At 39.7% G+C, this 15,192-nt stretch overlaps 1 protein-coding gene across 3 annotated transcripts in view; it reads left to right on the plus strand.

Moving 5' to 3' along the window:
- Positions 1–15,192, plus strand: part of rngtt (RNA guanylyltransferase and 5'-phosphatase) — a 441,527-nt gene that overhangs the window by 289,227 nt on the left and 137,108 nt on the right. For all 3 annotated transcript variants that reach the window (XM_068026609.1, XM_068026610.1, XM_068026611.1), the window contains one exon: positions 14,798–14,898. In XM_068026609.1, coding sequence (XP_067882710.1) covers positions 14,798–14,898 — 101 coding nt within the window. The remainder of the gene's footprint in view (positions 1–14,797; positions 14,899–15,192) is intronic.

The raw sequence follows: 15,192 nt of genomic DNA on the forward strand, positions 1-15,192 counted from the left end.
GACATCTAAGAGGGAATTTGATAAGCAATTGAAAAGGAAAATATTAAAAGCTACAGGGAAAGAGAACAGGGGACTAGGATAAGAGCAGTAGGTCTGATATGAAGCCAACAAAGGCACAAGGGCCTGAATGGTTTCCTTTCTTGGAATTTCTGTGATTTACAATGCCATTGCAGGTCAGCTCGCTCTTCAGTTTTCTTTCCCTTTCTTTGGAAAATTTTTGTTACCTCTGCCAAAAAACTCATATAGATGGAGACTCACAACAGTGGTTGAAAGGAGGGGGAGAAGACATTAATTCATGGAACACAATGCTGATATAAACATTCCCGAAAAGTCTAGCTGAGAATGGGATTGACTGTTGAGGAAGGGCTTGAGGGCAAGGGTTTGTTAACCCATGGCAGAGTGCATTGATATATTGATATGCCTTATTGATGGGATATCTGTGGTCAATTTTTAAATAAGTATGACTCCTAGATTTTGGTCTGGTATTATTTAATATAGAGTACTATACTGGGACTTCTCCAATTTTAAGTTTTTTTATTTCTCAATGTTAGGATTACTAATGGTACAAAATAAAGACTGAAAGTGTAAAATAAAGAACCTTGAATAAACATAATCCTACATTAGTTTGCAGAAAAAAAGAAATTGGATGAAATGAAAACTACTTTGTTGCATATTTAATGTTTTAAAAACCTTGAACAGCTTTTTCATAGTAATATATTTAGAAATAAAATTATAGTGTAGCTCTTAATCTTCAGTCATGCGATAGAAAAGCTTAATATTTGCTTCTAATCAAAATATGCACCCTTCTGTGAGAACTGTAAATCTGGTTTACAAGAATGGTTCAGAAAGTTGAGTATCATCAATGGTGCTTGATCAAAGGGTCAACTGACCAAAACACACATTAGTACCTCCTACAGGTAAGTTGGTCTAGTATCTTTAGTATTGAGCTTGTAACCCAGAAGCCGCGAGTTCAAATTTAATCTCGAATGAGGATTTCAGCAAAAGTGCAGAGTTTCTGGCGTTGATCGATGCAGAAAGGTACTGTAAGTATTACTTAATCTGAAGGAATAGTCTGAAGAAGCGCATAATTCTCAAGAGGAGAAGCTTGTACTTGAAATATGCAGATTCATAACATGCTCATATAATTACATAGAATCTATTGCACTGGATCAGGCCATTGAACCCAACTTTTAAAAAAATTCTTTCATTTGATGTAGGTGTCACTGTCAATGCCAGCATTTGTCGCCCATCCCTAATTGCCCTTGACAACTGAGTGACTTGCTAGGCCAGTTCTGTCAACCGCAATGCTATGGGTCTGGAGTCAGATGTAGGCCAGACCGGTTAAGGATGCCAGATTTCCTACGCTAAAGGACAGTAGTGAACCAGATGGGTTTTAGTGACAATCGATGATGGTAATGGTGCCATGAAACTGAGACTAGCTTTCAATTCCAGATTTTTATTAAGCAATTGAATGTATTAGTTAATTGAATTTAAATTCCAGCAGCTGCCATGGTGGGATTTGCACCAGTGTCCCCAGGGCATTAGCCTGGGCCTCTGGATTACAAGCTCCAGTGACATTACCACTATGCCACCGTCTCCCCATCTAACTTATGCCAGAGTTCATACTCTACATGCTGCTCCTCCTGCTCCAATTATCTCTTTGCACCCAGCCCCATATCTCTCTCTTCCCTCCTCCCCCATGTAAGCATCAAGCTTTCCATTAAAGGCAGCAATGCTATCTGCATCAACCACTCCATGTTGTAGCGAGTTCCACATTCTCACCACTCTCTCACGAAATTCATCCTGAATTCTGTTAGTGGCTATCTTATATTTATGCCCCCTTGGAATTAAAGGCTGCAAGAATTCAGCAAACCGCCAGGAAAAATACTTTGAAGAGGCAATAAAAACCAGCAAGAATATTGTAAATCCAGAAACTAAAACAACAAAGTGCTGAAAATGTGTAGCAGGCTAAGCAGCAGGGGAAAAATACCCTGAAAATCTGAAATAAAAATATAAATGGCATGAAAAACAAATGATTAATGTTTTGGGTAGAGCTATTTGTCAACTAGAAAGAGCAGCTAGCTGAATCCAAAACAGACTGACCAGATAGTTTAGTTTAGTTTAGAGATACAGCACTGAAACAGGCCCTTCGGCCCACCGAGTCTGTGCCGACCATCAACCACCCATTTATACTAATCCTACACTAATTCCATATTCCTACCACATCCCCACCTGTCCCTATATTTCCCTACCACCTACCTATACTAGGGGCAATTGCTAATGGCCAATTTACCTATCAAGCAGCAAGTCTTTGGCATGTGGGAGGAAACCGGAGCACCCGGAGGAAACCCACGCAGACACAGGGAGAACTTGCAAACTCCACACAGGCAGTACCCAGAATTGAACCCGGGTCACTGGAGCTGTGAGGCCGCGGTGCTAACCACTGCGCCACTGTGCCGCCCTACCTTCTCTTTCCAGTTCTGAGGAAGGGTCACTTTTCTAAAATGTGAGTAGTTTTATTGTCTTTTTGGATGATCTGTTCTACATTTTCACCATTTAGAGTTTTCTTTTCTGTCTGCATATTTAATGTTTTTAGTGGGATCCTTCATCAAAATCAGTACAATGCAGATACACTATCTGTGTTTGTTGATTCCTTCAGTATTGAGTGTCTTTATTTTTGGTTAGGAAATAAATGACTTCTTGCTTTTAAAAAAGCTATTCATATAAATTATCTGTTCAAGATAACTTACCTCTGAAGTTGCTGTAAGAGCAAAACATATATTTTATTAAAAGCTTACACCTTATTTCAGAAAACTTATTTCAGAATGCAGATGCTATAAAGGATTCCTTGTGTTTTTTATTCATTCATTGACAAGGGCATCGCAGGCAAGGCCAGCATTTATTGCCCATCCCTACTTGGATTCAAGAAGGTTGTGGTGTAGGTACACCCATAATGCTGCTAGTTAGTGTTCCAGGATTTTCTCCCAGCAATGATGAAGGAATGGCATGTCAGGGTGGTGTGTGACTTGGAGGGGAACCTTGGGGTGGTGGTGATCCCATGTGCCTGATGCCCTTGTCCTTTTAGATGGTAGAAGTAGCAGGTTTGGGAGGTACAGTCTAAGCGGCCTTGACAAGTTGTTGCAGTGCATCTTGCAGATGGTGCACAATGCTGCCATGTTGCGCTGGTGGTGGTGGAAGTGAATGTTTAACGTGGTGGATGTGGTGTCAATTGAGCAGGCTGCTTTGTTCTGGATGGTGTCAGACCTCCTGAGTGTTTTTGGATTTGCACTTATTCAGGCAGGTAGAGAGTATTCCATCAAACTCCTGATGGTAGATGGTGGAAAGGCTTTCTACACACAGTATTAATGCAGCCTCTAATAACATTTCTTAAGGGATCAGCCACTTTCTGATTGACAGGAGAGGTATTTCAACTCCCTGCTTTGAAATGAGCCATGGGGACCACCCTCTGCAGTCAACAAAGAATTGATGTAAATGAAAATAGATGTTTGAACAGTCCTCACAAACAACAATTGTGTTTCCTGACATGAACCAACTCCTTAAATTCCTTTTGTACTTGAAACAAGTACAAATCCATAAGCTGTTTTTCTCTTGAATAAATGTGATGAATTGAATTTTTCTGTAGCATGATATCTTATGTGGAAAGGGAAGTATTACACTTTGATCAGCTGAGTAGAATATTCATATTGACCAGCATTCAACAAAACTGAATAACCAGCAGCTTTCCCCAATGGCTACGTTTTTCTTTTGTCACTCAATAAATGATGGTCACGTTTCATTTGTCTGTTATTGGGTGTGTGTATATTCTCTCTGTGTACTGTATGGGGGAGGTACAAGTTTCTCTCATCAATTTTGACTGCATATTTTTACTTTGTTTAATGGGTTTCTGCAGCCTCACCCAAACAGTTATTTTTCATATATGAGCATAGATGTGGAGAATGTTGGCAGATCGTTCAGCTGTGGACTGAGAGTATCATTGCCAAGCCTGATTCTTTCCTTGCTTCTTTAACTCCTAAACTCATTCAACGCTTCACATGATGTGTACACGTACGTTTTCAATTTTGCTAGTTCTAGAATTTAAAAAGATGTGGTCACCATTAACACCATATGCACACCAGCTAGCAACCTCCTTCCATAGGAACGTCACCAACCTCTTGGTAACCACATAACAGTACAACTGTGTTTCTGAATGTGCAGCAGTATTTTAATATGGTTAAGACCCTGCAGAATCAAGTCTTTATGTTGTCTGTCAATAGCATAACTGAGGCACACAATGGGATTCTGAGATGTACAGAAAAATAAACCACTGAGTGGGTTGGCCTTCATATCTGAATCCCCCTGCGGGTCCATGAACTTTGCACTCATTGTCACGATATATTTATTACTTTGAGGGAAATCAGGTTTGAATCATAACAGTAAGGGGAGGAATTACTGATCTGTCCATCCTTTTCTGCAGCTTCCTAAAATAGCAAATATTGTCACTAGCCACCTGAAAGGCAACTAACAGGGTGGTAAATTATGTTTAAGGAATAGTCTGTATAAGTTCAGCAAATGCTAATGAGTTAGACTTTAAAAAAGACAAAAAGAAAGCTGTGTTTAGCACAGCCATAGGTAGTAATGATCCTCATTTTGTTTTGCATTTGCTCTCACAAATCCTTCGTCACAGCAGGGCAGCAGTGTTTCTGTGTTGTGACAAATATGTGCCATCACACACCGGGACAAATGCAGATCCTTTTTGTGAGAAATGTATAAACCTATTCTAGCTTTCTTTTAAAGCTAAATAGATATATGAATTCTAAAGAATGCAACACCAAACTGGTGTCTTTCTTTTCTGGGGAAATCCTTTGAAAAATAGTTTTGGTAAGTGCCCACTCTGAGGCTGACTAAGGGAAGTAACAATTGGAGGTAATGTCCTTCTGTGTAGATAGAGCAAAAGAAGGGCAGGTCAACTGCATTTAAAAATCTTGCATTTATAAATTATAGAGGAGTTTTACCAGAAATCTAAGTAGGTTGTTTGCCTATATTTAGTGAGTGGTGTGCACATGCTGAGATTGGAATTAAGGAATTTTAAAGCATAGCTTGAAAAGCAAATGTGAGAAGGAGGAAAGGAAAGGGAGATTTAATATAGTTTTCCAGAAATTGTGCTTTTGGGTAATGGCCAAAATCAGGCAGCGGTCAACTCATTATTCAAGTGTTCTCAGCCAGACTTAAGAAATGTAAATAAATACGTTTGCACAGGCTCCAAGGTTCTGTCCATCCAAATGAAAAATGTACCTGTCATAGGTACTGAGCTGAAGAGATGAGTTTAAAGACTTTGAACAGACCTATTCAGTCACTTTGTCACTTCTAACACTTTTTCTTTCCAGTATTGCAGAAAATGAAAATTGATGGTTTTGAAGATAGTGCTTCACTTTGTTACTTGTGTGTTTGGCTTTCTGTATTACAAATTGCTGAACTAAACTGGTAACAGAACACTGTCCACAGTAGAGCAACAGATGCTTCAAATTATATGGAAGGATCATAGTGACTAATCTAGAAGTGTGAGATGATGCATTTTGGGAGGACTAACAAGGCAAGGGAATATACAATGGTAGGACCATAGGATGTACAGAGGGACCTTGGTGTACTGTTCCATAGATCACTGAAGGCAGCAGCACAGGTTGATAAGGTGGTTAGGAAGGCATATGAGATGCTTACCTTTATTAGCCGAGGCATAGAATATAAGAGCAGGGAGGTTATGATGGAGCTGTATAAAACACTAGTTAGGCCACAGCTGGAGTAGTGTGTACAGTTCTGGGGACCACACTATAGGAAGGATGTGATTGCACTGGAGAGGGTGCAGAGGAGATTCACCAGGATGTTGCCTGGGCTGAAGCATTTCAGCTATGAAGAGGGACTGGATAGGCTAGAGTTGTTTTCCTTAGAACAGAGAAAGCTGAGCGGGGACCTGATTGAGGTGTACAAAATTATGAGGGGGGTAGATAGGAAAAAACTTTTTCCTTTAGCATAGGTGTCAAATACCAGGGGGCATAGATTTAAGGTAAGGGGCAGGAGGTTTAGAGGGGATTTGAGGAAAAATGCTTTCACCCAGAGGGGGGTTGGAATCTGGAACGCACTGCCTGAAGGGGTGGTAGAGGCAGGAACCCTCACAACATTTAAGAAGTATTTAGATGAGCACTTGAAACACCATAGCATACAAGGCTACGGGCCAAGTGCAGGAATATGGGATTAGAATTAATAGGTGCTTGATGTCTGTCACGGACACAATGGGCTGAATGGCTTGTTTCTGTGCTGTATGACTCTGTGGCATCATCTGGGTAGACCCATATTTTCAGCCTTGTATTTTAAAAGCAAGATCAAATGCCCTTCCTGTGATCTTAGCAATTATATTGAGCCCTCAAGCAGCTGACTTTCACCTTGCTCGAACCAACATTGCTTTGTATGAGTTTTCACCTTGTTCCCATCTCAATGAGGATCAACTGTAGCCATTACACTCAATGGCAATTTAAGAGTACAAGCTGGGGTTATGTTCTCAATTTACTGTGTATTGGTAGTAATAACAGGAGTACATGTAGTTCAAGGGTGAGGATAAGTGCTTAAGGTGAATTTGAAAGGTCTAATAGTGGTGTTAATAGACTCATTACTCCAAGTTTCAGCATCATGAGTTGGCAATAAACAAAGCAAATGGTATGTTGATAATGCTGCTAAATCAGATGAATTCAAATCCCTGTATGTGCTCCTATGAAAATATAACTATATGAGGATGACCAACAGCAGAAGTTGTTGCTGGGAAGAATGGTTAAAGTTAGGATACAGGATAATTTAATAAAATAGCTAGATGCTGTAATGCAAACACAGCGGGCTGGGTTTTTTAGGGACCTCGAAGTCGGGATCTGTGGCAGGAGGACACGAAGGTTGCCCCGGATGAGGCCCGCCATGGACCTCGACGCCGGCAGGGCCCATCCTGATATTGCCGGCGACAGTGAGGCCTTGTGGCAGCTCCCCACCACCCCCCCCGCCGCTCGGTGACGGGACCATAAATTAAATATTCAAATTCATTAACTTATCTGAGTTAATGACATCCTGTCCTTAAGTGCCGCCGCAATCTTCATCCCAGTGGCCGGCACTGCCGCACCTACGGATCCCCGTCTGGGGAAGTGAGGTGCAACATCTATGGGGAGGGGGAGGAGGTAAGTTTCTCAGTGTGGTGGGGGGGAAAGCGGGTTCAAACTATTCTGATTGGTGCAGGGGAGGGTGGGAAGGGGTAAAGTTAAATGTTTGTGAACTTTACGGGGGTGGGGGGGGGGGAAGATCAGGTAGACATGCTAAGTATTTTATGGGGGTGGAGAGGGCAAGTCTGTTGTTAATGGTGGGGAAGTGGGGGGTGTGGAGAGTGGGAGAGGGTCTGGAAAGATGTAACTTTTTTAAATCAGTTTTATTGAACTTTCCCTTCAAACATTTAAGTTAAATGTAAGAGCTGAAAGTCTTTTAAAAGTGGCGCCTGTACAGTGGCACCAGAAGAAATGGGTGGTTGTTGGTCGGCACAGACTCGGTGGGCCGAAGGGCCTGTTTCAGTGCTGTATCTCTAAATAAAATAAAAAAATAAAAGACAGGGACGGCTTGCCCGCCCCCTCCATGTCACCGGGGGATGGTGGGGGGGGGAGCGGTCCGCCCTGGCCATGTAAATGAGCCATGCTGTATAATATTGCGGCAGCTCCGCGGAGTAAAACCCACGCTTGCAGGCCGCCATCTTTTACGGCAGCGGCAACATAAAATTCAGCCCAGTATTATTTGTATTCTGGAACTGATGAAAGGTCATTGACCTGAAACGTTAACTCTGCTCCTCTCTCCATAGATGCTGTCAGACCTGCTGAGTATTTCCAGCATTTCTTGTTTTTACCTCCAATTTGATGTCTGCAAATTTTGAAATTGTGCTTCGATCCCGAGTCCAAATCATTAACGTAAATCGTGAACAACCCCAGGTGATGGTGTTCCCATGCATTTGCTGCTCTTGTCCTTCTAGGTGGTAGAGGGCGCAGGTTTGGAAGGTGCTGTTGAAGGAGCCTTGATGCGTTGCTGCAGTGCATCTTATATCTGGTACACACTGCTGCCAATGTGTATCGGTGTTGGAGGGAGTGAATGTTTGTAGATGGGGTGCCAATCAAGTGGGCTGCTTTGTCCTGGATGGTGTTGAGCATCTTGAGTGTTGGAGCTGCACCCATCCAGGCAAATGGAGAGTATTCCATCACACTCCTGACTTGTGCCTTGCAGATGGTGGACAGGCTTTGGGGAGTCAGGAGGTGAGTTATCTTATCTATTCTTTCTGTTACATCTTCAAAAAATTCAATAAGGTTGGTCAAGGCTGACATTCCCTTTTGAAATCTGTGCTGACTACTCTTTATTATGTTTTCTGTTTCTAGATGTTTTTCTATTACACCTTTGAGTAAAGATGCCAATATATTTTTTACCACTGACATTAAGCTAACTGGTCTATAGTTCCCTAGACTTGTTCCATTTACCTTTTTAAATATAGGAATAACGTAAGCTGTCTGCCAGTCTTGTGGCATGATGTCTTTTTCTAAAATCCTTATGCAACTTTAAACTTGCATAACCTTGGACATACACATGATGGAAACCTTTTCATCTACTTGTTAATTGAGTTCCTATGTGGTGCATTTTTCCTGTAATGAGCAGTGAATTTTTTTCATCTCGGTTGTTGTGGACTTCTATTCTGTCAGCCATAGCGCACATCTTTTTTTCCACTGTCACATTTTTAATCAGGAAAACATTAACACAGAATTAACAATAACATTAGCAGTAAAAAAAAAACCTTATGCTCTCATGTACAATTTACAGTATTCCATTAGATATACATCCAAAGTAATTACACTTTAAAATTGCACAAGGACTTTCTGAACACCCTGAATATGTAACAATGCCTCTGCTGTCTGTTCCCTAACTACCTTTAATATGCGTGGATGTAATCCATCCAGATCAGGAGTTTGATTAGTTTATCCATTATCTGTCACCCTTTTCCCTTCTTAAATATCTTTATAACTTTTTGATCTCCTGTTCTAATGTAATGACCACCCTGGTAAATACAGAGGCAAAGTAATTATTCAATGTTTCTGCCTATTCGCTCTCATTACTTGTGCGTTCAGCTTGTGCATTCTTCTGTTGTGCTATTCTCATCCTGTTTTCTCTTTTGCTATATATGTGCCTATAAAATGCTTTATTTTTTTCTTATATTCCTTGATAATTTACTACTAGTTCCTCTTTGTTTTCCTAGTTTTATTTTTAAATTCTGTCCTAACCTCTTAGTATTGCCTTTCGTCAGCCTTCTCTTTTTTTTCTATCTTGTTAGCTCACAGCCATGCTTCTCAACTCATGGATGCAAATCAAAAAAATTAAGGCAGAATCTTTGTAGCTGTTAGGTATTCTACCAGGTGTTCAAATTTTTGAGTATTTTTATTTTGTTGTGCAAACATAAACACAGAGAGCTCCTATTATGTGAGGGAAAAGGTCAGTTGGCTGTTGATGTATGTAACTTTTAAAAAGTCAATTTAAGACTGGGGAGAATCAAATACTTAGTTCCTTGGAAAGTTCTAGCCTGGAGAGCAAAAAAAAAATTCAGAGCTCATACTTGCAGCTTATTTTTTTAGCTACTGGGGAATAAAACAGATAATGCAATAACAAATATCTAAATGCAGGTTCTGTCCATAAGAGCAATATTGTGTCAGCTTTATGCAGCAGCATGTTCTCAAAGTTGCCTTGCCTTTGTGTAGTGAGCTGACTGATGCATATAAGCTTGGCAGGCCCCTCTTAGATCTTCCATAGCCTTCTAACCTCCTATTGGCTAATCTACCTGCAAATAATCTAGTAATGTCAAACACCAACTCACAGGTAGACCAAGCAAAGAAACAGTCAGGTAACAAGACAGGTTGAAGAAAATGGAGTGCATACTTTTCCGGATTTAGAAAAAACATATTAAGAGCATAATAAAAGCAAGAAATGCTGGAAATACTCAGCAGGTCTGGCAGCATCAGTGGAGAGAGAAGCAGACCAAGGGTCACTGACCTGAAACGTTAACTCTGCTTCTCTCTCCACAGAAGCTGAGTATTTCCAGCATTTCTTGCTGTTATTTCAGATTTCCAGCATCTGCAGTATTTTGCTTCGATATTAAGAGCATGATTCATTTTTAAAAAAAAATTGGCTTTGGGGATTTTGTCATCTTGTATCCATTTTTAATCCCCTCCAGTTTAGTGGGAATGAGATCAAGGGAACAGGAAGCAGTCATGGACAAGATGAATTCAGAGAAGGCATGAGGGTAAATAGGAGTGAAATTGGAGAAAACTGCCACTGGGGCGGGGGTGAATTGGAGTGGGGAGTTTGGTTTGGTGAGGCGTTGAGTGGGGAAGCAGCAGAGGCAGATCAATGGATGATATCAAACATAGTGACAAAGAATTCCATGAACTCCTCACACTTGTTGGAGATGGAAGCATGGGAGAAGAGTTTAAAGAGACGCTTGGTAGTGGAGTAAAGAAATGGGGTGTTATCTTGGCTCGCCAAGTTGAGCCTGGAGCAGCAAGCAGTTTTGGCAAAGGAAAATTAAAACACAAAGGAAGAATCGGAAATTCAAACAAATGAAAAGGAATTTAACTCATTCATTCACTTTGAAGGAGTGGCCTTCGTCTTTGATTTTTGAGGTGTCAGCTTTTTTGACGTCGTTTGTTTGTCTTTCTGGATTTGTAGCTTTTGCTAGCCTGTACTTTGTTGGTCCTCATTGACGGATATAAGACAATTCACATCTCATCCCTGCTTTAACTTTGAACTCTTGTCCCACTCCATCTCCTACTTTGACTAACTGCTCTGCTCCCTGGCCATGAGCAACACAACTGCAGATTTGGTCATAAAGCTGGTTGCTGTTAGGTATTCTAGTTGTTGCTGTAAATGTTTTGCTGTAAAATAGATACTGTTCATAGTCAACTAATTTCACACCCTTTTTTCTTCTATGTTTGCACAGATCAAAACCGCTTGCCAAAAAAAATGCATTCCATTACAAAACAAAATTAAATTGTACATTAAACCATGCAGACAGCTCTATGGAAGCATTTCATTTTTTTGAAGGAAGCACAGAATTATGTAACACTGACTTAAGATGGACATTAATTAATTACTATCTAAAATATTTTATGATACCTATGTAAAATCTACATTCTTATAAGTATTGCTTCTCATTTGCTTTCATCTATGTGTTCACAGTGTTCTTTTGACCTTCAGTTAGCAACTGACATTGTCATTATACTTATTCTATATCGTGATTTTTACATCTGCAAAATATTTTCTTATTTATTTTAATTGCTATTTTTGTATTTTTCCGATTCATTTTTCCCTCCCTTTAAATTTAGATTTGCCCAGTGCCAGTCCTCCAGCTGTATAGTTAATAAGTGTGCTGAAGACCCCCTTCACTGCTTTTGATGGCTGATGTGCAAATTAGTCAGCAGTAGACATGCTAACGAGGGATGATGGACCAGCCTCGTTCAGCTTTTTCTCTCTTTCTTTCTCTCGATTTCTCTCTCTTCTCCTTTATTTCCCTTCAGGTTTCTCTCTCTGTCCACTCTCGCAACCCTTTCCAGCGTGCAATTTTTCCCCCATCTTTCTCTCTCCCTCTTGCCCGACTGTCTGATTTCCTTTCTGCTTTTCCCTTTTTCACCCTCCCATACAGCTGCTACTCTTCCTGCCACCTCCTGTCCCGTGCCACCCCATCCCTTCTTCCTTTGCTTCCTCCTCCATATCCCTTCCTTCCCTCTCTAGCTCTCCCACTCCCTATTCCCCCTCTTCCACAGACAGAGAATGATTGGAAGATGGGGCAATAGAGACTAGGAGGGGCAATTTTGGTTTTCCTTGTGAGCAGTACCATAAGAAATGAGCTTAATATTATAATAATTAACCCAATTTAGCATTTTTATTTTTGTCTTTTTAAATCTGCCCTAGGACCAGAGGCATTCATTCAGACTTTGTTATAAAGATGTCATCTGTAAAATCATAATTTATCAGCTTAATATAGAGGAGGTATTTGTATGTAAATGAAATATTTCCCAATGCTATTGCAGGCGAATGCAGGATAAAGCCTAAGTCAAATATTTTCTTAAATCACAGATTTGTTCTGAGAATTGCAAATTATCAAGGTATTTATTTGCTGTAATGAGATAATACTGAATTTTTTCATAATTTACTGGACAGTATTCTAGTTAAGGTTGTAATATTTGAAATTCACTGAAAAATTCATTGAATATTTTTAGGACCAGTTTACTGTTGCACAACTCCATCTCATATTGCAAGCAGTTGTAACTCAGTTGTAACTTTAAAAAAACAAAGTATTTTGTTTCCCTTCGGTTTGGAAAAAATCATTACTGTATTTTATTCAGTTCTGCTCACGAGTATCCCTATAGGCTGTTTACAAAAAACATTTAGAACTGCTAACTACAAAATCTGCAGCATTTAAAAGTAAAAATTGCAATCCTGTGAAATATCTTGTGGCCTAATTTGTTTTCATTGGATTATGAGAGTTGCCTTCCAACACATCACATCACATAATTTAATAATATTCTTCATTCCCTTTAATAGGGAATATACTAAAGACCTTCTTTCATTATAACGACGTTTTCTATTGTATTGGAGATTACTGTGTGAAAAGGGTATTTACCAGCACACTGGCCAATATTCCTCTTCAATGAGCACCAGCAAAAATAGATTAACTGATCATCAGTCTCATTGTTTGTGGATTTGTGGTGTCTGTAAAGTGTGTATGCTTGCATCCATTGCACTTCTAAAGAAATCCATTTATAGTTCACTTTGACGCATTTCCGAGAGATATAAAGCATTAGGTACATGCAAGTCTTTTGACTACAGAGAAAGTCTCTTTGATGTCTGTGATCTCATGCCTTTGTAAAATAAGGTCAGATTTTCCTGTAATATTGTGCCCTATGGATTGCAGCAGAAAATGGAGATTTACCAATGCTTCCCTGACTTGAATTTTCCAATCCCACTGGGACTTTTGGTGACTATACATGTACCACTCATCACATATAATTGCTGGTGGGAGCCAATGGCCACCATCCTTGCCCGTTTCACTGCCATCTGCCCTTTTTACCGCTGCTTTATGGGACCATTCGATGGAAGTTTACAGTAGGCCCAGGGTAGTGGTGATGTTGCCCACAAATGGCGAGAGGGGGCCTAGAAGAGGCTTGCTCAGCTTTCAATTTAGCCTTGAGCATTTATCTTTAGAGACCTCATTCTCTTCCGTGACCTATTATTACTGAAACTTCATTCTTCTGGGGGCTGTCCTGCACCTCTCTTGCCACTGCCTGTACTGTAACCACTTCCCTGCTGCAGCACTCCCTCATTCCCCTCTTCAGTCATGGCCATGTGAATCCTGCTGGGAGCCTGTCAGTATGGCCAGTGACCCCATATCCAGAGAGATATTGGTGGTGATGTAATTTCTGAGGAGTGGGCAGAAGGAAAATCCCGCCCAAACCTTTAACACCCACAGCCTGCTGTGTTTTGGTGCACCTGCCTCCTGTGACTTCACTGGATAATTGAATGAGATCTGGAATCTACCTTATGAAGAATTGAGGGGGGAGAATAAGTAATTTATTATTATATTGCACTCCCTCTGCTCTTTCAGTTTTACTTTTGTTGTATGATGGAACTGATGAGCTAGGCTAACAGTGTACCACAGTAACTACTGCACATGCTTGCATTATTGCAACTTCAACTTACCAGTATACCTTGATAACCAATACTTATTAGTTGCATTAATGTTTTTTAATTGAATGTAGTATTTTACAAAGGTCAGTAAATGAGTATAATCATCTAGAATGGATTGTTTATATTTGCACCAGCCAAAGCCATGATTATCAGCTGAAGCAGATCATTGAAATTCTTCAAAAGAACTTTGCTTTTTTACATGTTGAAAGTTTTAATCTTTAAGGAGTATCCTAACAGTTGATGTGTTCAATTCAACATTATTGTAATTTCTGCAAAATTATAATTTGCAAAATGACTTGGAATTATATCAGCATTCCTTCACTGTTGCTGAGTCAAAATCCTGGAACTCCCTAATAGCACTGTTGGTGTACCTACACCCCAAGGACTGCAGTGGTTCAAGAAGACAGTGCACCATCACCTTCTCTAAGGCAATTAGGGATGGGCAATAAATGCTGGCCTAGCCAGCGACGCCCTCATCCCATGAACGAATTAAAAAAAGGGTTCACATTGTGATTTGGTTGAGTTAGATCTTAGTTTTATTTCTAGCATTAATGGTTTATATTCCAATTTATATATTTGTCAATTTGAGAATGACCTAACTTGTTCAATTTGGACAATGTCAGTATGCTTTTTTATCACTGACACTCTGATTGCATATTCTATTGTACAAAGATTGGAAAAAATGCCAAAGATGGAGCATCGTTACTTAAGTAACTTCTGCCATTGTATCCAGTTTCCTTAAAAATCAGACATAAGAGCCTGAATGGGTATCAAGGTTTCAAATTATAGACCTGTAAGTAGTGTGACATGATGCAGAGTTTGTAGTCTTACAAATGAATCAACTATTCTACTGCTCTTAACTATAATTCTTTACATTTGGTGCTGTAGTATTTTCTTTGTAAATGATGCCTATATCCCATTATTAAATATTTTAATGGTTCTGTTTGCTTGATCTATACAGTGGAAAAGAATAAATGCCACTAAATGCTTTTTTAAAAACTTTATATAGAAGTACAAGCCTGGTCGATGCGATGATATACTTAAGTGGAAACCTCCAAGCCATAATTCTGTTGACTTTCGTCTGAAAATAACAAAAGTTGGAGGAGAAGGGTGAGCAATCTCTACAAAAATTTATTTCAATAACTTTGACCTGATTTTTCTGAAAGCATGTCATGAAATGTTGTTTTGTAAACCTGTGGGTGAATTTCTTGTGCTCTAACTCATTTTTTTCATGATATTCATCAAGTACATAGTTTTCAAATATTGCATTTGGAGTGACTTCACAATGGGAAAGAAAGCATTTGTTTCTATCGTGTGAAAGACTAGAACTATTTAATTATATTCAGATGAATTAAATTGTGAAAGATGCAAATATACATCTTGAATAGAGATGCAACAAAGTTA

This window comes from Heterodontus francisci, chromosome 3 (assembly GCF_036365525.1).
Source record: "Heterodontus francisci isolate sHetFra1 chromosome 3, sHetFra1.hap1, whole genome shotgun sequence".
Taxonomy (NCBI): domain Eukaryota; kingdom Metazoa; phylum Chordata; class Chondrichthyes; order Heterodontiformes; family Heterodontidae; genus Heterodontus; species Heterodontus francisci.